Raw genomic sequence first — 24,779 nt, forward strand, 5'->3', positions numbered from 1 at the left:
GCTGCAGAGGATAAGTTCATTACAGTTACCAGCCTCAGAAATTGCAGCCCAAAGAAATACTTTACGGAGTTCAAGTAACAGTCACATCTCAACATCAACTGTTCAGAGGAGACTGTGTGAATCAGGCCTTCATGGTCAAATTTCTGCAAAGAAACCACTACTAAAGGACATCAATAAGAAGAAGACACTTGCTTGGTCCTAGAAACACGAGCAGTGGACAGTAGACAGGTGGAAATGTGTCCTTTGGTCTGGAGTCCAAATTGGAAATTTTTGGTTCCAACCGCCGTGTCTTTGTGAGACGTGGTGTGGGTGAATGGATGATCTCCGCATCTGTATTTCCCACCGTAAAGCATGGAGGAGGAGGTGTTATGGTGTGGGGGTGCTTTGCTGGTGACACTGTCTGTTATGTAGTTAGAATTTAAGGCACACTTAACCAACATGGCTACCACAGCATTCTGCAGCAATATGTCAGGTAAGACACTAAACAGAAAACAAGACCCCACAAAACCCAAAAGGAAAATGACAACTTACATATGATCCCCAATCAGAGACAACGATAAACAGCTGCCTCTGATTGGGAACCACACTCGGCAAAGAACAATGAAATAGAAAACATAGACTTTCCCACCTGAGTCACACCCTGACCTAACCAAACAGAGAATAATAAGGATCTCTAAGGTCAGCGCGTGACAACTTTTTTGTTTACTACATGATTCCATATGTGTTATTTCATAGTTTTGATGTCTTCACTATTATTATACAATGTAGAAAAGAGTACAAATAAAGAAAACCCTTGAATGAGTAGGTGTTCTAAAACGTTTGACCGGTAATGTAGGTGGGAGCAACAGTGGGAAGGGTGGACGTGGTGATTGAACCGCCAGTTTCCATTTGGGTGTCATATGTGACATGTGCTTGGGAGTGTTACCACAGCTCTACACAATCCCTCATACTTTAATTCACAAAAGATCCAAAAGGTGGGTCCATCAACACTAAGGTGTTACAATGGTATGCTAATTATTTTAATAAATCATCATGTTAACCATAACCTTTTTTGTTATTTTCCCTTCTTTCCTTACAGGTTATTGCAATTGTAATGGACATTTTTACAGATGTGGATATATTCAAAGAAGTGGTTGATGCCTCCATCAGAGGAACTCCAGTTTATGTGCTTCTGGATGAATTTCATCTGCAAAGCTTTCTCTCAATGGCTGAGAATCAAGACATCCAAATCCCAAAACTTAGGGTACGTTCACATCCTCTGTTACAATGTTAATTCATCTACTTAGAGGTTGATAATCAAAAGTATCGCCTGATCCTCCTCCCATCGTATATACAGTATTGATTTGTCCTTGTTTTTTATTATAACCAAAGAAAACAAGTGACTATCTCGAAGTTATTGAGGGATGATGATGTTTCGGCAACGTGAAAATAAGAATTCCAGCGTATGGTACCTCTGTATCTGATAGATAATGTACTATGTGAGGTGCGGCAGTGGGGAGGATGAAGGTTATTGCAGTGTCTTGTGTTATATACTGTAGATGGATTTCAGAATGAACCTGAACCACTGAAAACTTAATTCTCACTCTATCTTGCAGGGCGAGGCAGTTTACAGGTTGAGGTAGTTATTACCAGAGGTATTTAGGACACAGCCAGAAGAGTTATGCTTTCTTGTCATAGCATTTTACAAGGCTGCAATAAAGCTCTCTCGCTATTTCGGAGAGTCAATATATACTTCATGCGAGAATACTGATAATAATCAGGCTTTGCATAAAGCGGTGTATTACCGTAGAATGGTCTTGCTAAGATGCCACTTTGACTGTCTTGGTCTACAGAACATGAGAGTACGCACAGTGAAGGGGCAGGATTACATCTGTCGTTCAGGAGCTACATTTCATGGAGCAATGGAGCAGAGGTTTCTATTGGTGGACTGCCAAACAGTGGTGTACGGATCATACAGGTAAATGGAACAAGGAGGCCAGTGGTTCAGAATAAGGATTTCCCCATATTGATTCAACTGTTCTTTGGCTATAAATACAATTTACTTTATTGAGTCATTGTGATGTTCTTTCTTTGTATTGTAATTGTGACTATTTGAACAGGTTAAGGATTAAATAGATTGTTTTCTGGCTTTTGACCCCAATCTTATTTGTGTTTAATTATTTTTTTTTTTTTACCTCTGTGATGTAAATAATGCATGGCATATAAGTATGAAAGCTTGGACAATTTAAAGATTTTTAGAAGTTCTGTTCAATGTTACTTTCTGTAGAGACTGTATTTGATTTCTAAGTGGAACACAGAACTTTTCTTGAGATATGAAAACATTTAAGATTGGGGATTTGTGTCTGAAAGGGTTGACTTTTCAAAACGAGTAACAGATAAAGCAATATTAATGTTCTACTTTAGACAGCCAAAGGCTTATCTTTGATAGAAAAATGTGCCACAACATAGAGATTAATTACAGATGCTAAGGGTTGACAGCAGACAATTTATTGATAATGCAAAACTGTTTACCTTAGTTGACCTCGTGCATAGACTGAGCTGAACATGTCTGTTAGAGTTGACATTTGACACTGAAGTAATTGCTGCTCTACGTTTCTTCTACTCCACCCAGCTTCATGTGGTCCTATGAGAAAATCAACCTGAGTATGGTGCAGGTCATAACAGGCCAGCTGGTGGAGTCCTATGACGAGGAGTTTCGAACACTCTTCGCTCGCTCCTCAATGCCAGCAGTTCTCGCCCCTCCCGAGGGTGTGCTACTAGAAAGGAATGGAAGGCATGCTCTGGCAAAGTATGCTTCTCAATCCAGCCAAGCCTTTGAGAGGAAGGACCAGTTGAGACATACCCTGGACACAGTGTATAGAAAAGCCTGTGAGAGACAGATGGGCATGACGAGCCCTATCAGAGAGATGGAGGAGAGACTTTATGAGGAGGAGCCATTTCAACACAGACCCATGGTCAATCATGGTGTGAGTGTTCAAAAACACATCCATCAGTTCCAGTCTGCAGAGACTGCAAACTTCCTGAAAAGACACAGTTATGCTGGGGAGAGACAAGAAGTCTTGCATGTTCCACACAACACAAGGTATGGGGCAAGCAACTGGAATGTGGCTGGAGATGAAGGTTATCACTGTGCCCCGGGAAGAAGCCACTTTTCCAATGCTATGGATGACAATTCTCAGGGGGCACAGATGTACAGAGGTCACAATATTCGGCAGTCCTACCACGGAAATGACAAACACGCCCGCTCCATGCAGCAGAACATACCGACTTTGGAGCACACGGCTAAGTCCTTCTTGCGCACATATAGGATAGAGTCTTACCTCAATAACACTGACACTCCTATTGGGGAATCATGTGATTATCTGGACCAGTATGAAGCTCTGGAAAACAAAGCTAGCTCATTCATTCCCTCCAGAGTTAGGTCATCGCTTGTTTTCAAGTCCACTATTCCAGAGCAACCGGAGACAAACATTTACTCAAAAAACTCTTCCATACGTCAGGTCGATCCCTCTGCAAGGCAAAACAATGCACCGTATTACTCATCAATGCAACGGAATCCAGCAACATCAATGGAAAACAGAATGAGACAGGATGAGTTTATAATGAAGAAGCAAAGTCTGCATATTTTGGATGATCCCAGGAATAACATTGGCTATGGAAGAGACCCACATCAGTCTGTCTATGCCAGCCTGGGCAGAACCAAAGGGGGACTGGTAATCAAAAACCCTGAGCTCCTCCAAGACAACTGGCACAAAAGGCACAGTGTGGCAGACCCAAAGTCCAACATAGACTACAGAGACAATAAAGAGTCCTCCAGTCACATGTATGGTGGAGCCTTTGTGAGGAAACAGTCAGATGGTGGTGGAATAAGAGTGGGTGCACAGAATGGAGGATATTCTTCAAATCTGAATGAGGATCAGAGATCTGTCTCTCAATATGATGTCAAAAGCACAGTGGACATAAAGAGACCCCCTCTTTCCATTTGGAAAGAGCCTCCCTCCAGAACTGTGTCTGCAGCAGCCCTTGATATGAACAGCAAAGAGCCCACTTACAAGTCCACCAGTACAGCACTGGGCTCACCTCGTTTCCTCAAGAAGAGCTCCAAGAAAATCAGATCGTTGCTCAACATACCAGAGAAAAAAGAGGGTTCCCCTCTAACCAAAGAAAATGTCATTCCAAAAGGGGGTGGTAGCTCAGACACCATAGTGACTGAGAAAGAAGAACAAAGACCAAACAGAGAGAGGAAGGTTGCATCGCAGAGTGGCACCGCAAATCCAACCAGATCCCCTACCAGGATAAAGATGGACAAGAACCACTTTGCAGATGATATAGGTAAATCATCAGCCCCTCGTTTCAGCACTGACGAGCTGCAGCAAAACCCTCCTGCCAGAGTTACATCCATTAGGACACAGGGGCAGCCTACTGCCATTGATGAAAGACATGAAAGGGCAAGCCTTGCATCAGGAAACTGGCGTAGCGATCAGGGGGGCAGTAGTCGTTTGTATAGCAGATTTGAGCCTTTCTGCTCATTTGAGAAGAAGCAACCCCACTCTTTACAATCTGCAACAGACCCTGCACCCATACATGCACCAGAGAAGACCAAGAGCATGCACTCTGCTAAAAGTAACTCCAACAATGAACAACACAACCACACTGGCCAGCAGACAACTAGCCACCATGAAAACAAACTGGGGAAATTTATACAAAGAGTAGGGAACTTCATTCACAAAAATAAGTAGTAGATAAGAAAGTTAGCATAGTGAACTAAGCTTACTGGTCGAATGATGACATTCAAAAACGCAATCAAATTGTTGACAGATTGGAAACAGTGTACTGCACCATTAAACTTGAAAACTGTTCACATGAATAGCTGACATTCTTTCAGGTCTATTTAGAGCAATGGAAAACTGATCATTACTTCAATTAAATATCAATGTTTTGATTATTAGTAACACTTTCTACGAGGCACAAACATACAAGCAGGGTCTGGGACAAGGTATCACGGACAGTGAACTCAAGTCAGAGGACCACAGCTGAAGTCAGACCAGCAGAACTGGGTCAGCAGCACAGTCAGGTGAACAGGGGACAGGGATAGCCAGGTATCGTCAGACCAGATATATATTTATATATATATATAGAGGGGCAAAAAAGTATTTAGTCAGCCACCAATTGTGCAAGTTCTCCCACTTAAAAAGATGAGAGAGGCCTGTAATTTTGATCATAGGTACACTTCAACTATGACAGACAAGATGAGAAAAAAAGTTCCAGGAAATCACATTGTAGGATTTTTAATGAATTTATTTGCAAATTATGGTAGAAAACAAGTATTTGGTCAATAACAAAAGTTTATCTGAATACTGTTATATACCCTTTGTTGGCAATGACAGAGGTCAAATGTTTTCTGTAAGTCTTCACAAGGTTTTCACACACTGTTGCTGGTATTTTGGACCCATTCCTCCATGCAGATCTCCTCTAGAGCAGTGATGTTTTGGGGCTGTTGCTGGGCAACACGGACTTTCAACTCACTCCAAAAACGTTCTATAGGGTTGAGATCTGGAGACTGGCTAGGCCACTCCAGGACCTTGAAATGCTTCTTACGAAGCCACTCCTTCATTGCCCGGGCGGTGAGTTTGGGATCATTGTCATGCTGAAAGACCCATCCACGTTTCATCTTCAATGCCCTTGCTGATGGAAGGAGGTTTTCACTCAAAATCTCACGATACATGGCCCCATTCGTTCTTTCCTTTATACGGATCGCCCAAGGGGACCAGTCGTCCTGGTCCCTTTGCAGAAAAACAGTCCCAAAGTATGATGTTTCCACCCCCATGCTTCACAGTGGGTATGGTGTTCTTTGGATGCAACTCAGAATTCTTTGTCCTCCAAACACGACGAGTTGAGTTTTTACCAAAAGGTTTTATTTTGGTTTCATCTGACCATATGACATTCTCCCAATCTTCTTCTGGATCATCCAAAATGCTCTCGAGCAAACTTCAGACGGGCCTGGACATGTACTGGCTTAAGCAGGGGGACACGTCTGGCACTAAAGGATTTGAGTTCCTGGCGGCGTAGCTTTGTTACTTTGGTCCCAGCTCTCTGCAGGTCATTCACTAGGTTCCCCCGTGTGGTTATTGGATTTTTGCTCACCGTTCTTGTGATCATTTTGACCCCACGGGGTGAGATCTTGCGTGGAGCCCCAGATTGAGGGAGATTATCAGTGGTCTTGTATGTCTTCCATTTCCTAATAATTGCTCCCACAGTTGATTTCTTCAAACCAAGCTGCTTACCTATTGCAGATTCAGTCTTCCCAGCCTGGTGCAGGTCTACAATATTGTTTCTGGTGTCCTTTGACAGCTCTTTGGTCTTGGCCATAGTGGATTTTGGAGTGTGACTTTTTGAGGTTGTGGACAGGTGTCTTTTATACTGATAACAAGTTCAAACAGGTGCCATTAATACAGGTAACGAGTGGAGGACAGAGGAGCCTCTTAAAGAAGAAGTTACAGGTCTGTGAGAGCCAGAAATCTTGCTTGTTTGTAGGTGACCAAATACTTATTTTCCACCATAATTTGCAAATATATTCATTAAAAATCCTACAATGTGATTTTCTGGATTTTTTTTCTCATTTTATCTGTCACAGTTGAAGTGTACCTATAATGAAAATTACAGGCATTTACAGGCCTCTCATCTTTTTAAGTGGGAGAACTTGCACAATTGGTGGCTGACTAAATACTTTTTGCCCCACTTTATATATATTTTATGACATGGAACAACTTTAATTCAACCAGTTTTCAGTCTAAGACGAAAAGAGAAAAGCTAAAAGAGTGTGTTTGTGTGTGTGTGCGTGAGCGAATGTGTGTGTGTGTGTGTGTGTACACTGCAGTGAGGAAAACACTGAACAGAATTTGTTAAATCTTATTTGCTCCTCGAGTCCATAATCTGTTACATCAAATGGATGAGCCTCATAGAAAGTGTTATCAGATATTTATTTTTTCAAACCTAAAACTAGATCAGCTACTCGAAGGCTGTGATGAGAGACTAAAAGTTAACTGTGTTAGATAGGATCGATTCATTTATTAGGATTTATGGTACAGTAGCTTAATTTCCATATGAAACACATTAACTGTCATCATTCAATTTTAAAAGATCACAATAAAGCTGTGATCACAGACAGTGGAAAATATTTTGTCACAATATTAGATAAACATGTCCAGGATCTACAGTGTGTACATGTACATGATTGGGTGAATGAGTTCATTTTTTTAACCTTTATTTAACTAGGCAAGTCAGTTAAAGAACAAATTCTTATTTTCAATGACAGCCTAGGAACAGTGGGTTAACTGCCTGTTCAGGGACAGAAACACAGATTTGTACCTTGTCAGCTAAGGGATTTGAACTCGCCACCTTTTGGTTACAAGTCCAATGCTCTAACCACTAGGCTACCCTGCTGCCCTAGTTTTTGACATTATTTGACAAAATATGCTTGAATAAAGTTATATTTTGTTCTACTGTTCTACTGTGGCTGCATATGGCTGCATATGTGTTGCGGATACAGGTGTTGTGAGAAATGTAATGGTATTATGATGGGACAATTTTAGGGAAATGTACATTGTATGTCTTTTTAAATATAGTTGCTTTTTCCAAACAAATGTCATTGTGTTTCCTTTGATCTGTTTCTGTATGTAACATAGACCTACTGGGCAGCAAGGTTATAATAGATTTGTGTTTTTATATTAGGGTTTACTTCTAGTAGTTTTAAGATTTTTATTAGAAATTCTGCTTACAGATAATCTTTATTAGTTTTTATTGAGTTTAAGTTTCATCAAAACATTTCAATATAATTTTTATAAGCTTAAGTTTAAGTTTTAGTGTTAGGGACAGAAAGTAACCTATGTGTGGGAGGCTGGGAAACATTTGTGTTGTTTAGTTTTTGTTTTTTTGTCTCTTCTTGCCACTGTGGGGTAGTAATGCATAAGGTGATGGGTCAGGTCATAGGTTAAGTTAGGATTAAAGGTAAACTAAGTGAGATGAAGTAGATCAGTGGTCACCAACAGGTCGATCGCGATCTTCAAGGCATTCCTAGGCGATCACCAAACATTTCTGTAGAAAAGCCAATGATAAAGACATACAGGATTGCGTTCCTTTTTTTTCCCTTGTGTTGCGTTTTTTGCGGTAGGCATATTTGATTCAGAAGCCCTGCGCACCGGGTAGGCAAAGAGATCCCATTTTTAACCACTTAATTTGTCTGAAAAGACAAACTGCCTACCCGGCAGACTGGGAGATCTGTGGCTAAATGAGTGTGCCTACTGCCCTAGCTAATCGGATAGCTCAAATCACTGTGTCTCCCTACAGCTGCCACAACCCCAGCCACAGCAAAGTTTGATACTAGCCGGCGTGAGATTTAATAACTTTTAAAACTATGACCAGAGAGAGACTGTCAAAGAATACAGCAAAGAGCTGCTGTTTTTGAGTGCGTTCATGTAAAATCAAATCAAATCAAATGTTATTGGTCACATACACATCGTTAGCAGATGTTAATGCGAGTGTAGCGAAATGCTTGTACTTCTAGTTCCGACAGTGCAGTAATATATAACAAGGATTCTAACAATTCCCCAACAACTCCCTAATACACACAAATCTAAAGGGGTGAATGAAAATAAGAAAAAAGAAAAAAGAAACGTCCTCTCACTGTCAACTGGGGCCGCAGGGTAGCCTAGTGGTTAGCGTGTTGGACTAGTAACTGGAAGGTTGCAAGTTCAAGGTACAAATCTTTTGTTCTGCCCCTGAACAGGCAGTTAATCCACTGTTCCTAGGCCGTATTTGAAAATAAGAATTTGTTCTTTAACTGGCTTGCCTAATTAAATAAAGGTAAAAAATAAACTGCATTTATTTTCAGAAAACTTAACGCGTGTAAATATTTGTATGAACATAACGGAATATTTCCTTGGAGAATGGCCCTAGCCCTCACCCTCCAATCCAACAGGTCCCAGACCTGAATTGAGATTCGGCCTTTTCGCTGGCCATGGCAGAACACTGACATTCCTGTCTTGCAGGAAATCATGCACAGAATGAGCAGTATGGCTGGTGGCATTGTCATGCTAGAGGGTCATGTCAGGGTGAGCCTGCAGGAAGGGTACCACATGAGGGAGGAGGATGTCTTCCCTGTAACACACAGCATTGAGATTGCCTGCAATGACAAGCTCAGCCCGATGATGCTTTGACACACCACCCCAGACCATGACGGACCCTCCACCTCCAAATCGAGAGCTCCGACTTTCCAACCTGAAGTTCACTGACGTTGTCACGTATACTCCTTCTCCGGCGCTCAAGGTCACCAGGCTGCTCATTATTATGCACACCTCGAATCAAATCAAATTCCAAATCAAATCAAATGTTATTGGTCACATACACATAGTTAGCAGATGTTACTGTGAGTGTAGTGAAATGCTTGTGCTTCTAGTTCTGACAGTGCAATAATATCTAACAAGTAATACAACAATTCCACAACAACTACCTAATACTCACAAATCTAAAGGGATGGGATAAGAATATGTACATATTAATATATGAATGAGCAATGACCGAGCGGCATAGGCTAGATGCAATAGATGGTATAAAACACAGTATACACATATGAGATGAGTAATGTAAGATATGTAAACATTATTAAAGTGACTAGTGATCCATTTATTAAAGTGGCCAATGATTTCGAGTCTGTATGTAGGCAGCATGATCAAATCATGATGACTTCATTGATCTTCAGGTCGTAGCTCTAGAAAGAGGCCGGATTTGCAATTCCGAGTTGGATGCCCATACAAAACGTATTTTTCCAGTCGGAGCTCGTTTATTCCTGACTTCCCAGTTGTCTTCAACTCACTGAAGTCAAGTTTTCGCAGTTCCGAGTTAGTTGTTTTGAGCACGACACAAATCATGCTTCGTTGACGGCATGGCCAATGTTGAATGTTTATCATTTTAAACTAGGAAAAGAGCCCCTTAATCCCAGATTTAGGACCACACAGCCATTGTCACTGATTCCAAACCACCCATTGTTGAATTTGCAACTTGTTGTGTAATGTTTATGAGGACCGATACATTTTATATATAATTTCTCTTCATTATTTCTCTACATACAACAAGGATTTAAAAGGATTTGCCAGTAGATTGTCAACCTGATTCATGATGATGACTACAAGCTAAGATTTTGAAAGTATGATGTTGACATGATCAGTCCAATCAAAGCTACTGTACATATTTTACATCATTTTATCTGTGGCTAATGACCTTGAGCCTTCTTGGATGGGCACTTATAATCTAACTCTATGGAAGCACCCAAGGGGCTACAATTTTTGAGGTCTACCCTTAGACTTTGCGGTGACGTAGTGTCTCCATGAGTGACAGAACACTGAGCCAATCACGGCGCAACACTCTTGTATTTTCTGCTGGCTTGCCCCACCACCACAAATAGCACTAAACTAGGCTGAAACACCTGCATTTTGGAGAAGCCTTACTCAAGGAAACAAAAAAGAGACCATGTTTGTATGCAACTTTATTAACACAATGTTATATTTTTGGGGAATATTTTCCGTGCCTATGAAGTGTATCCCCTGTGATATGCATGCTAATACTTTTCAGTCTGTTTCCTTTCAGGGCTGGATTTTATTTGAATGTTACCACCCACCATTGTTTACTACTCAGAAACACCTGCAAAATTCTTCTTCTTCGTGAGTTGCGACTGAGCTGAGCAATATAATAGATAATCTTTGGCTGAGCCAATGCTTTTCACCGTAGCCTACACCTGGTCGTCTGAGCTATGGAGCAAATTCAAATAGGGGATGCATACTTATGTTTTTTGCATCCAAAGTGTATTGGATAATTTGTCAAGTTTAACAATGATTTTTGCTAGTCCGTATTTAAAAAATTGCTTGGGATGTGATTGCATTTTGGAACCCCGCTACCCCCGTCGCCCCAAGATTAATGGTTTTGAACACTCTCCACTGACTTGATTGGTGCGCTCGAAATCACAAGTGTCTACCAATAAAAAAGCACCCGCAAACTGTTGTATCCATTTTGTGCTGTTACATTTTTATTGATGTTTCGTTTCGTGTCTGATATGCTCAGGGTGCTGTTGCATATCATTTGCGGCGTGCATCATGAGCAGTCATTTTAGTCTATCATTTCACTTCATTTAGCTGTGAGAACCCATATTAGCTTGGGTTGACTTGGCATGGGCTGACTGCCAGGAGCCTCTACCAAAGGATGCACCGTGTCCATTACATTGTAGAAAAACGCACCTCTTGTCCACTCCGTTCAATAGGCTATCCATATTACTGAAGCTTCATCTTATTCTTTCTATTTCTATGGCGGATTCCAGGCCGCAATTTATAGAACATGCCAAAACATTGGAGATAACAATAGATGACAAAGTCAAATATATACTAATTTCCCTTATTCATCTGTTGCAAAGTGTTCCCTAATGCTTATGACAAATACATCTCCAGAACCAGCCATAGTCTAGCCAGCTGGCTAATCTTTGAATACATTGTAGCAACAACAGATAACATTAACTAGCTAGATAAGGTTAGCATGCTAACTAGCTACACTGACAGCTGTCAGTGCTCTACTTGTTATTTCTTCACTCCACTTGGAAATCACCACAATGTTCCCACCCCCAATTCATGAATATCTATTAGCAGCCTGTGTCATTCTTCGGAGGTGGAACCTAAACGAGAATTTCCACTATAGTTCAGGAATTACATAGAAATAGGGGCAGCATTGCCCTCTGGTGGGGCCTTTAAAGCTAAATTCCTACAATTCTACACATTTTGCCATGACTTATGCCATGTTATTATCATATCTGAATGAGAATGACTAACAAAATCTATGGGGGCCACCTGAAGGTCAGGGCCCCTGAGCACGTGTCCGGTTAGTATTCGGTCATGATTACTACAAGTTTAGATAGCTGGCTAGACTAACTACCAATCTAAAAATGTACATGGCTCATTGTCAGGTAATTGAGTGACTGACATAACAAGAGAAACTGCTGATGCAAAACCAAATTTCGAAATTGCACCTGGTGTATTTTACTATTCCAACTCTCAATAGTAAGTTGAGACCCAGACCCAGAGTTCCAAAGCGACTGCTTATGTCGCTTAGGCCTGGAGCTGGCCTTGGGTGTCAAAGATAGTTGCAGTATAGTTTCAGGTTTTCAAATGGTTTTGTTAAGACCTACATAACCAGGTGAGGAGAGTTCCCAACTAATCAGTGAGCTGAACTGATCAATCAGGTACAAGGGAGGAGTGACCTTGCAGACACTCGGACCTCCGTGGAATGAGTTTGACACCTGTGGTCTAAAGTTACCGTATGCCTTCTTTGCAGTTCATTCCTGTCAATGATTCAATTGTTATTTCTTAAAGTGTAGAATGTATTCTTTGTTCCGCTGAACCTTTCTGTAATGGGAACCATATTTCAACACAATCTCATTCCCTTTGACATGCTTTGTCTCTGACAGTTCTGTCTTGCCACTAATTTTAGCTTCATGCACAGTAACTACAAGCTCATGCATGTTACTGATATATATGTACATAAAAAAAGTCTTCATAAACACATGAGCTTGTAGTTACACAATATGTTTACATTTAACATATTGTGTAGTAAATATTTACTTAAATTTTTTTTCTTCTGTGCATCGCATTGCGCTGCATTCATGTAAATATAAATAAAGCTTGATTTGTTTCGATGTTTGTTTCCCCTTGGCATTTTACAAATTATCACTATGATTCCTACCTTAGCACCGCCCTATCAAGATCTATGTCACATTTATTTACAAGTCAAATTTCATTCTCTCAACAGCTGATGTCTACCCCAAGGTGTATCACATCTGTTTCTTCATTGCCACATACTTTGCGCCGCTCTGTCTTATGGTTCTGGCATACATACAAATATGTTATACGCTGTGGTGTCAACAGGTATCTATGTAAATTCATGTTTGTGAACAATAACATACATTTGCACTGTTTATTGGCAATATGGCTATTTGTTTGCTGATTCTCCAAATATATTTCTTGATCATGCAGTCACCAAGTTATCAGTGTCAATTATGCTTGTAATTATTTGACAATGCACTCTCAGATCATGCACCCCACTGTTCAGATCCATCCCATTGAGTGTTTTAAAAGTTTTCTGTTTTAATGAGTCTGTCAACCAAGAGACAACAGTCTGATGTTCTGTGGGTTGTGTGTTCTGTAAACAGATTCCTGGGATGTCATCTGTGCTGCAGAGGAAGCAAAAGTCTCTCCAGGGTTCCAGTTATCCTCCAGGACCTGGGGAGTCAGTCAGTGTCCGGACCAGCACAGTGTCCGCTGAGATCGAACAGGTTCGGTTCCCAGTAATCCCTGGTAAACATTGTGTTTACAGAAAAAGGTGATCACATACTGAGAACTCATCTGTAAACATTAAATTAGCATAGATCAGATATGTTCTAATCTATATCAACACGATAAGCAAACATGTGTTTGATGTCTGACACTCAGGATGCATATTACTTGCTAGTTATTCAAAGAATTAAGTAGAATTTAAAGTTGGCTGAACTCTAATATTTGTTACTCCCCTCCATCTAGTAAATATGTACACTTGCAAACACCTGTCAATAAGCTATAATTCTATTTACAGTTTCAACACACTTCATTTAACAGTCTGGTGTCATTATTTATGAGGTCTCACTGATGTTACCTTGTCATTGCAGAGTGCTTGGGATGTTTAAGAACACAAACAGCAGATAGACTGTGTAGGCCTGGTTCATGTTCTCACATTGGCTGATATATGCCAACAGTGCTGCAAATCCAATCATCTATAACTTTTTAAGTGGTGAGTTTCTGGCTCATCTCAATATACACTGAGTGTACAAAACACAGCAGGGGTTCAGAAACAGCAGGGGTTCAAACTTAAGAACCCAGTTCCTACATTTGAATATAGAAATAGATTTTATCAACCAAAACTATGCTACATTTTATCTCTGGGACCCTCAGGATGACAAATCAAAGCAAGATTACTTAAACAGGGTATGGTTTGTAGGTGCCAGGCACACCAGTTTGAGTGTGTCAAGAACTGCAACGCTGCTGGGTTTGTCACACTCAGCAGTTTCCCATGTGTATCAAGAATTGTCCACCTCCCAAATGACATCCAGCCTATCCAACACAGCTGTGGGAAGCATTGGAGTCAACATGGACCAGCGTCCTTGTGGAACACTAGAGTCCATGCCCTGACGAATTGAGGCTGTTCAAGGGGCAAGAGGGGGGTGCAACTAAATATTAGGAAGGTGTTCCTAATGTTTTGTACACAGTGTACTTCATGATTTTATTGCCCCATCTGCTGGACAGTACAACATATCACAAACTTAGAGGGGAGCTTTGGAAGTAGGCTTTGACGTTCCAGCATAAAGTGCTCAATCTATTGTAATGGTTAAAAACCTAGTACTGTAGTGGTAGAATTAACAGAATTGCCTGATTTGAATTCATTAACAAAGTGCCATTATGGATTAAAATGTATTGCTCTTCACATACTTTAGATTTGAATTAAATTATTTAAAATCCATTATTTCAATTCAAATGTGAATAATAACTAAACTTAGGCCTCAATATAATAATTGCAAATAAAGGAAAACTGTACGTACTGTCAACTGTACTGTAGAATCCCCTAGAGTCTATGTCCGCACCCACATAGAAATCTAATTAGGATCATAACGAGCTTCAATGCTAGTAAAAGTAAATGTATGCTCTTCAACCGATCGCTGCCCGCACCCGCCCGCCCGACTAGCATCACTACTCTGGACGGTTCTGACTTAGAATATGTGGACAACTATAAATACCTAGGTGTCTGTCTAGGCTGTAAACTCTCCTTCCAGACTCATATAAAGCATCTCCAATCCAAAATTAAATCTTGAATTGGCGTTCTATTCCGCAACAAAGCATCTTTCACTTATGCTGCCAAACATACCCTCGTAAAACTGAATATCCTACTGATCCTTGACCTTGGCGATGGATGCAGTCTATCAGAGAGCCATCCGTTTTGTCACCAAAGCCCCATATACTACCCACCACTGTGACCTGTATGCTCTTGTTGGCTGGTCCTCGCAACATGTTCGTCGCCAAACCCACTGGCTCCAGGTCATCTATAAGTCTTTGCTAGGTAAAGCTCCGCCTTATCTCAGCTTTCTGGTCACCATAGCAACACCCACCCGTAGCACGCGCTCCAGCAGGTATATTTCACTGGTCATCCCCAAAGCCAACACCTCCTTTGGACGTCTTTCCTTACAGTTCTCTGCTACCAATGACTGGAACAAATTGCAAAAATCACTGAAGTTAGAGACTTATCTCCCTCACTATCTTTAAGCATAACCTGTCAGAGAAGCTTACCGATCGCTGCAGCCGTACACAGCCAATCTGTAAATAGCCCATCCAACAAACTACCTCATCCCCATATTTTTTTGGTTTTCCTGCTCTTTTGCACACCAGTATTTCTACTTTCACATCCTCATCTGCACATCAATCACTCCAGTGTTAATTGCTAAATTGTAATTACTTCGCCACTATGGCCTATTTATTGCCTTACCTCCTTACTTCATTTGCACACACTGTATACAGATTTTTCTAGTGTGTTATTGACTGTACGTCTGTTTATCCCATGTTTACCTCTGTGTTGTTGTATTTGTCGCACTGCTTTGCTTTATCTTGGCCAGGTCGCAATTGTAAATGAGAACTTGTTCTCAACTGGCCTACCTGGTTAAATAAAGGTGTATTTTTTAATTTTTTAATAAAGTAATTCTCCATCAGCTCTGTTAAAGTGTGTCTCAATCCTCTGCATCCGCCGATATTGGCCTTCTGCATCTGTGGTGGAAGGTGGCAGTGCACCAGCGGTATTAGTCAGACCAGGAGACATCCCGAAAATTGATCTTATCACAAATGTCTGTACAGTCAGAATTGTTTGGGCTTGTTAGGTTCCCCAATAAGAAACCAAAATTCATGCTCAACAGAAAAAGAGAACTAACAAACTGACAACCCAAATTGAACAGGAGGGGTTTTAAAATGGGTTCTGAAAGGCATCCATGGAGTGCTGGCCAGGCAACTCCAGTTGGGTCTTAAAAGGTCACCATAATGTGCAACCTCTGGATTTGCCTGTTATCAGACAAACTAACAGAATAAAAATGGGGAGTGAAAACAATAGTGGAGCAAACACAAACAGAGGAAAACAAAGGTAATATGCTCTGTTCAATGACCTGAAGCACTAAACAGTGGTGTAGTTCTTCCAACATCTATTTTTCCACCTGAAGCACTGGGCAACAGCTCTTAAATATCAGTTATTCAAGCAGAGGTGAAAAACCCATCTGACTAACGAGGACAACAGCTGCAGCACATCCTGATCAGCTAAGCTGATTCTAATCAGTACACCACACCCAAATAGAACCAACCACGAAATCGAAACTGAAATAGATAGAAATTATTAGAAACTAATATGACCCCACTATGGAAAGCTGAGACTCTCACGAGCACAGTGGTTTTCCTCCACGACCCCCACAAGATTCACGGGACTCATCTTAAGTTGGTACTGCAGATGTCCCAACTTCTGTCTGTAGCACCAGCATGGTTTGGCCTACAAAAACGAATCAAAAGCGTTGACTCTCACGATGTTTTGCTCTACGACTCCCACAAGACTCACAAGACTCGTCTGAAGGTAACCCAGTACTGGGCCGAAAGATGTATGGAAGTGAAAAGGGCATTTCCACGTCAAAGGTATATGGGTCATTCCACGTTAAAAATAAATACAAAATCCTGAGCTTTCATTTATCTCAGATATAGGACAGACACTTCAAAACATACTTCCTGTTGCTTCATTGAAAAAATGTATTTAACTAGGCAAGTCAGTTAATTAAGAACAAATTCTTATTTACAATGACGGCCTACTGGGGAACAGTGGGTTAATTGCCTTGTTCAGAGGCAGAACGACAGAGTTGTACCTTTTCAGCTCAGGGATTCAATCCAGCCATCTTTCGGTTACTAGCCCAATGCTCTAACCACTAGGCTTCCTGCTGTCCCCTAATAGCAGTAAGGCTAAATTCAATGTTTCAACAAATAATTTGTATCTACAGCGGTCGTAAAATTCTAAATCAAATAGCTAAATGATCCTTGGTCTTAAAACCAGTGGAGGCTGGTGGGAGGAGCTATAGTAATGGCTGGAATGGATCAAGTATATAGAAACACGTTTGAGTCCGTTCCATTTATTCCATTCCAGCCATTACAATGACCATGTCCTCCTATAGCTCACCCAACCAGCTGACTCTGCTTAACCCCCATAAGGCTCAACTTTGTGCTTTTTTCCACAGGGTAACTTAGAGTGGAATTCAAAGCAGCATTTTTCGGGGAAGCATTAACTTTACCATTATTGACTAACCAGGTTGTCTGGGCTATTGTTTCAATGACTGTGTCACGACTTCTGCCGAAGTCGATGCCTCTCCTTGTTCGGGTGGTGCTCGGCGGTCGACGTCGCCGGTCTTCTAGCCATCGCCAATTCATTTTTAATTTTCCATTTGTCTTGTCTTGTTTTCCCACACACCTGGTTCTCATTTCCCTCATTATGTGTTGTCAAATCAAAATCAAATCAAATCAAATCAAATTTTATTTGTCACATACACATGGTTAGCAGATGTTAATGCGAGTGTAGCGAAATGCTTGTGCTTCTAGTTCCAACAATGCAGTGATAACCAACAAGTAATCTAACTAACAATTCCATAACTACTGTCTTATACACAGTGTAAGGGGATAAGGAATATGTACATAAGGATATATGAATGAGTGATGGTACAGAGCAGCATACAGTAGATGGTATCGAGTACAGTATATACATATGAGATGAGTGTGTAGACAAAGTAAACAAAGTGACAGTTAAAGTGGCTAGTGATACATGTATTACATAAGGATGCAGTCGATGATGTAGAGTACAGTATATACGTATGCATATGAGATGAATAATGTAGGGTAAGTAACATTATATAAGGTAGCATTGTTTAAAGTGACTAGTGATATATTTACATCATTTCCCATCAATTCCCATTATTAAAGTGGCTGGAGTTGGGTCAGTGTCAATGACAGTGTGTTGGCAGCAGCCACTCAATGTTAGTGGTGGCTGTTTAACAGTCTGATGGCCTTGAGATAGAAGCTGTTTTTCAGTCTCTCGGTCCCAGCTTTGATGCACCTGTACTGACCTCGCCTTCTGGATGATAGCGGGGTGAACAGGCAGTGGTTCGGGTGGTTGATGTCCTTGATGATCTTTGTGTATTTAACCCTCTGTTTCCCTCATATCTTTGTGTAGTATAGTTTATTCTGTTTCATGTTATGCGCACGTTAGTCTGTTGCGCTGGGTTATGTTAACCCGTATTGTTATTTCGTGTTCTCTTTGCCCTGTGTTTTTGGTTCGCCTAAATAAAAGGCTCTGTTGGCTACACCATATCTGCTCTCCTGCACCTGACTCCCTTACAACCATTTACGCATACCTGACAGACTGAATATACCTGTCACGGTTTTCATGTGGTGAAGGAGAGTCGGACCAAACTGCAGCGTGTATATTGCGATCCATGTTTAATCACACAATGTAAACACGAATAAACACAAACACTACAAAACAATAAATGAAACGAAAACCAAAACAGCCTATACTTGTGTCAACTAACACAGCACAAGGACATCAAGACACTCAGGACAATCACCCACAATACAACCAAAGAATATGGCTGCCTAAATATGGTTCCCAATCAGAGACAACGATAACCACCTGCCTCTGATTGAGAACCACTTCAGACAGCCATAGACTAACCTAGAACACCCCGCTAAGCTACAATCCCACTATCTACACACCACAATACAAAAACCCATGTCACACCCTGGCCTGACCAAATAAATGAAGAAAAACACAAAATACTAGGACCAGGGCGTGACAATACCCATCTCTTACATCATTATCCGCTAACGTTGAGAAAATCAAAGTGGAGACAATACTGCGTTTTCTTATACTACTCATTTATTAGTGATGTTTGTATTTCACCCTGTCTTAAACATATTTTGTCATGTCAGTAACCATGAGTTTGACAACTTTCAACATCTTACATTAGAATTAACTTACATTTCTCTCAGAATATTCCAAGTAAAAGTTACCAAGTGATTTCCTTTAATAACACAGGGCATGAAATTTTTACTCAGCCTGCTCAAGACTAGACATAGACTAGACATAACATAGTCAATTTAAATCCAGGACCCTCAAATTTGTATGATATGTTATGTTTGGTATGGTTACATAAGACCGAAGGTTATTTAACGCAACAGTGAAAGTAGGGTGGATGCATTTAGCTAATTAGCAACTTTGCAACTACTTACTAGTTTTTAGCTACTTTGCCACTACCTAGCATATTAGCTAACCCTTCCCCTAACCTTAAACCATTAACCTAACTCCTAACCCTAACTTTAAGCCATAAACCCTAGCCTATCTAACGTTAGCCACCTAGCTAACGTTAGCCACATCAAATTGGAATTTGTAACATGTCATGTTTTTTGAAAATTCGTAATATATCATAAATGATGGACATCCACCAATTAGTACAGTACATACTAAACTCAGCAAAAAAAGAAAAGTCTCTTTTTCAGGATCTTGTCTTTCAAAGATAATTAATAAAAATCAAAATAATTTCACAGATCTTCATTGTAAAGGGTTTAAACACCGTTTCCCAAACAATTCATGAACATGCACCAGTGGAACGGTCGTTAAGACACTAACAGCTTACTGACGGTAGACAATTCATATCACAGTTATGAAAACTTAGGACACTAAAGAGGCCTTTCTACTGACTCTGAAAAACACCAAAAGAAAGATGCCCAGGGTCTCTGAACATCTGTGTGAACGTGCCTTAGGCATGCTACAAGGAGGCATGAGGACTGCTGATGTGGCCAGGGCAATAAATTGCAATGTCCGTACTGTGAGACGCCTAAGACAGCGCTACAGGGAGACAGGACGGACAGCTGATCGTCCTCGCAGTGGCAGACCACGTGTCACAACACCTGCACTGGATTGGTACATCCAAACATCACACCTGCGAGACAGGTACAGGATGGCAACAACAACTGCACGAGTTACACCAGGAACGCACAATCCTTCCATCAGTGCTCAGACTGTCCGCAATAGGCTGTGAGAGGCTGGACTGGGGACTTGTAGGCCTGTTGTAAGGCAGGTCATCACCAGACATCACTGGCAACAACGTTGCCTATGGGCACAAACCCACCGTCGCTGAACCAGACAGGACTGGCACAAAGTGTTCTTAACTGACGAGTCGCGGTTTTGTCTCACCAGGGGCGATGGTCGGATTTGCGTTTATTGTCGATGGAATGAGCGTTACACCGAGGCATGTACTTTGGAGGTGGAGGGTCCGTCATGGTCTGGGGTGGTGTGTCACAGCATCATCGGACTGAGCTTGTTGTCATTGCAGGCAATCTCAACACTGTGCGTCACAGGGAAGACATCTTTCTCCCTCCAACATGACAATGCCACCAGCCATACTGCTATACTGCCATCAGTGTTCTGCCATGGCCAGCAAAGAGCCCGGATCTCAATCCCATTGAGCACGTCTGGGACCTGTTGGATCGGAGGGTGAGGGCTAGGGCCATTCCCCCCAGAAATGTTCGGGAACTTGCAGGTGCCTTGGTGGAAGAGTGGGGTAACATATCCCAGCAAGAACTGGCAAATCTGGTGCAGTCCATGAGGAGGAGATGCACAGCAGTACTTAATGCAGCTGGTGGCCACACCAGATACTGACTGTCACTTTTGATTTTGACCCCCACTTTGTTCAGGGACACATTATTCCAATTCTGTTAGTCACATGTCTGCGCAACTTGTTCAGTTTACATCTCAGTTTTTTAATCTTCTTATGTTAAGATTGCTGAAAATAAACGCAGTTGACAGTGAGAGGAAGTTTCTTTTTTTGCTCCGCTTATACGAAACATAACGTATCATACTAATTGTAGTGTCTCAGACTCACATTTACTATTTTACATTTAACCCTAGGTCCAAACAGCTGCACCTCAAACTCTAATTCACTAATCTGTGTAATTACCCATAACCTCAGAGGTATAAGTACTTATCCTAGAGCCCTCCTGCAAGTCAGACTGCCTTTCAACTGACTTAATAGCGATTGGCACGCAACAGGAGATATCGCAGCTGCAGAGATCGGAGCTGTCCCCTTGAAGAGGTCCTAACTGAAAGGGAAGAGATAGTGTTACCATGCAGCGAACGACAGGTGTGAAAACCACGGTGGTAATTTGTGAGCATTTAAAGTACGACTGTGGTTTGAGATATTTTTTGCTTCTTTTCACTGAGCTTCAAATGGGTGAATAAGGGACAAGCTTTTCTTGATAGCAGAAACTACTACTTCTGTGATAGCTGACCTATTTAGACAGTCTGAAGCTTCCTACTGAAGAGTAGCACAAGTGGTGAAGTTACCTTATTTGACGATTATAACTATAAAAGTAGCACTTACTCGAACCCTTATTTTTCAATTCATGACAGTGGAGGGTCCTGTCTGCAACAGATGACAATCTGCCTCCACAATGAGGTCTGCAAAGGGCACGTGGTTCCTTTTGTGCAAGCGTGTTCAGCTGGTCTGCCATATAACATTGCAGAGATGGTTGTCCTCTATGAATGCGACCCAGAGGATCAGGATGGTATGCATATTAAGGGGGGTCTGCACAGTGGCATATGTGGAGAACATTTGGAGGAGGTCAGGACCAAGATCTGTCTGGAAATCTTTGACAACTGCCTGGGGGAAGCGCTCTGCAGGTCTGTATTGGACAATCATGATAAAACATTTCTATAAGGCTGCAGGTGATTTCTCTGATGTTTCCATGTAGACATTGTAGTACCTGCCTGGGTGTTTTTTTTGTGTGACTTGTTATGTCTACAGTATTTACTTTTTAAATTCACAGAAAAAAATGAGAATAATGGTAGAGCGAATGACTTATTTAAACTTTTATTTATTACATCACATTCCCAGTGGGTCAGAAGTTTACACTCAATCCTGAGCGGTATGACAGCTGTGTGGTCCCATGGTGTTTATACTTGCATACTATTGTTTGTACAGATGAATGTGGTGCCTTCAGGCGTTTGGAAATTGCTCCCAAGGATGAACCAGACTTGTGGAGGTCTACAATTCTTTTGCTGAGGTCTTGGCTGATTTCTTTTGATTTTCCCATGATGTAAAGCAAAGAGGCACTGCGTTTGAAGGTAGGCCTTGAAATACATCCACAGGTACAACTCTAATGGATTCAAATGATGTCAATTAGCCTATCAGAAGCTTCTAAAGCCATAACATAATTTTCTGGAATTTTCCAAGCTGTTTAAAGACACAGTCAACTTAGTGTATGTAAACTTCTTATCCACTGGAATTGTGATGCAGTGAATTATAAGTTAAATAATCTGTCTGTAAACAATTGTTTAAAAATTACTTGTGTCATGCAAAAATATATATGCCATTTAGCAGACGCTTTTATCCAAAGCGACTTACAGTCATGTGTGCATACATTCTACGTATGGGTGGTCCCGGGAATCGAACCCACTACCCTGGCGTTACAAGTGCCATGCTCTACCAACTGAGCTACAGAAGGATGTCCTAACCAACTTGCCAAAACTATAGTTTGTTAACAAGAAATTTGTGGAGCGGTTGAAAAATGAGTTTGAATGACTCCAACCTAAGTGTATGTAAACTTCCAACTTCAACTCTATATGGTCAATATACCGCAGCTAAGGGCTGTTCTTACGCACAATGCAACGTGGAGTGCCTGGATACAGACCTTAGCCGTGCTATATTGGTATACCACAGCCCCCGAGGTGCCTTATTGCTATTATAAACTGATTACCAACGTAATTAGAGCAGTTAAAATACATGTTTTGTCATATCCGTGGTGTACAGTCTAATATACCACGGCTGTCAGCCAATCAGCATTCGGGGCTCGAACCATCAAGTTTATAATTTTGCATATGTACTACTTGTTGTAGTAGTCCTGTTGGCAGTCGTTATTGTTTTTCGCAGACGGTAGTGCAATATATAAATAATAGAATACAGTGCAGAATATTTCGAATGCAGAGAGGGAACCCCCTGATAAGAATTGGGTTGTAACTTTCTGACCCTGTTGACACGCAAACATGCTTGTATCTGTGTATATATTGTGTGTATGATGATGGTACAGTATGCAGTGGTATTTTTATTTTATTTTATTTTGTTCAACCTTTATTTAACTAAGTCAGTTAAGAACACATTGTTATTTACAATGACGGCCTACCCTGACCAAACCCTGATCCGGACGATGCTGGGCCAATTGTGCGCCGCCCTATGGGACTCCCATTAATGGCCGGTTACTATGCTGACTGAAATCGAACCAGGGTCTGTAGTGATGCCTCTAGCACTGAGATGCAGTGCCTTAGAACGCTGCACCACTGGAGCAAAACAATCTGTGCCCCGACCGGGAATCGAAGCCGGGTCGAAAGAATGGGAATCTTCCATGATGCCACTACACCAGTGGCGCTTACGGTATACGTTTTACGATAATGCAAATCTTGTCTAATTGAAATTAGTTGGTATCTAATGTTTTTTTTTACTTAGTATTCTAAAATGCCAAAACATGACTCAGTTTTAAGATAATTTTGTGCAGTTAAAACAAATGAACGGTCATAAGCCTAGCATGCTTGCTTCTGTGAGTGTATAACACAGCGGCATGGTTTACACGATTACTCCTGGAAAAAGGTGATAGCACTCTCGTAAGTGGTGTGGAAGTGACATACAACTGGTTAAATCAATGATGGTCAATGATGGTAATGATGGTCAAATAGTGACTCTTCCCTATTGAGTGATGTTTTTTCCCTTGCCTCCATTGTCACTCCAATACTGTAGAGCTGATTCAGCCTAATTATAAGAAAAATAATGAAGAATCCTTACAGCCCTATTTCAGCTGTTTTATACCTGGTATTTTATGAAGTAAAAAGTACCTTGTAGCTTGCATTGCTACTTATTTCAAAGAGAAATAAAGTGCTATGTTTCGTCTTTCAAAGAAAATAAAAAACCTTGTAAGTAGCAGAGTGTAAAATAAATGAATAACCATCCCATTTTCCCAAGGGAGCAAAGACAACAAGATATTTGTGGTATTATACAATACGTGTAATGTATTACCATTAGTTAATTCTATTTGCAATATGCTAGCTGGCTACATGTATACAGACTGTGTTGGAGAATTGCATAATTAGGTTGATATATGAGGGTTGATGTTGGTATGTAGCAGATGTTTATGTTTAAGGTCATGTCTTTGCCCTGTCTCATGTCTGATAAGATGCATTGCTTTGTCATGTCCCCCTTTTCATTGAACCACAACACCTTAATCCAGATGTCTACAAAATGTATGATGTGCCTCTTTAAGCTCCTTTTAAGCAATGGGGATAAAACATTATATTCTAACTTTCATAAAACAATTTGGTAAAGCGTATTAAATGATGATTGTATGTTTTATCCTGTGATCAAGGATATAACCTTACAGGAACATATGTACAGGGTACCAAATGTATTACTTGTCTCAAGTAAAATAATCATTAAAGTAATACAATATTGTCGCAAAATTACAATAACAATGCTTTCATGTTGGTGAAAGGTTGGACTGAAGGGGCCAATATGCAGGCAGCACTTTAGGCAAACACAGAGTTTAGAAGGTCAT

General features: G+C 40.9%; 1 protein-coding gene across 1 annotated transcript in view; it reads left to right on the top strand.

Moving 5' to 3' along the window:
- Positions 1 to 15,820, top strand: part of LOC118398386 (protein FAM83B-like) — a 28,004-nt gene extending 12,184 nt beyond the window's left edge. Inside the window, exons 3-5 of the mRNA XM_035793669.2 lie at positions 1,079 to 1,243; positions 1,833 to 1,957; positions 2,612 to 15,820. Of these exons, the coding sequence (XP_035649562.1) occupies positions 1,079 to 1,243; positions 1,833 to 1,957; positions 2,612 to 4,739 (2,418 nt within the window). The 3' untranslated portion in view covers positions 4,740 to 15,820. The remainder of the gene's footprint in view (positions 1 to 1,078; positions 1,244 to 1,832; positions 1,958 to 2,611) is intronic.
- The last annotated feature ends 8,959 nt before the right edge of the window (positions 15,821 to 24,779 follow it).

Source organism: Oncorhynchus keta, chromosome 2 (genome assembly GCF_023373465.1).
Source record: "Oncorhynchus keta strain PuntledgeMale-10-30-2019 chromosome 2, Oket_V2, whole genome shotgun sequence".
NCBI lineage: Eukaryota > Metazoa > Chordata > Actinopteri > Salmoniformes > Salmonidae > Oncorhynchus > Oncorhynchus keta.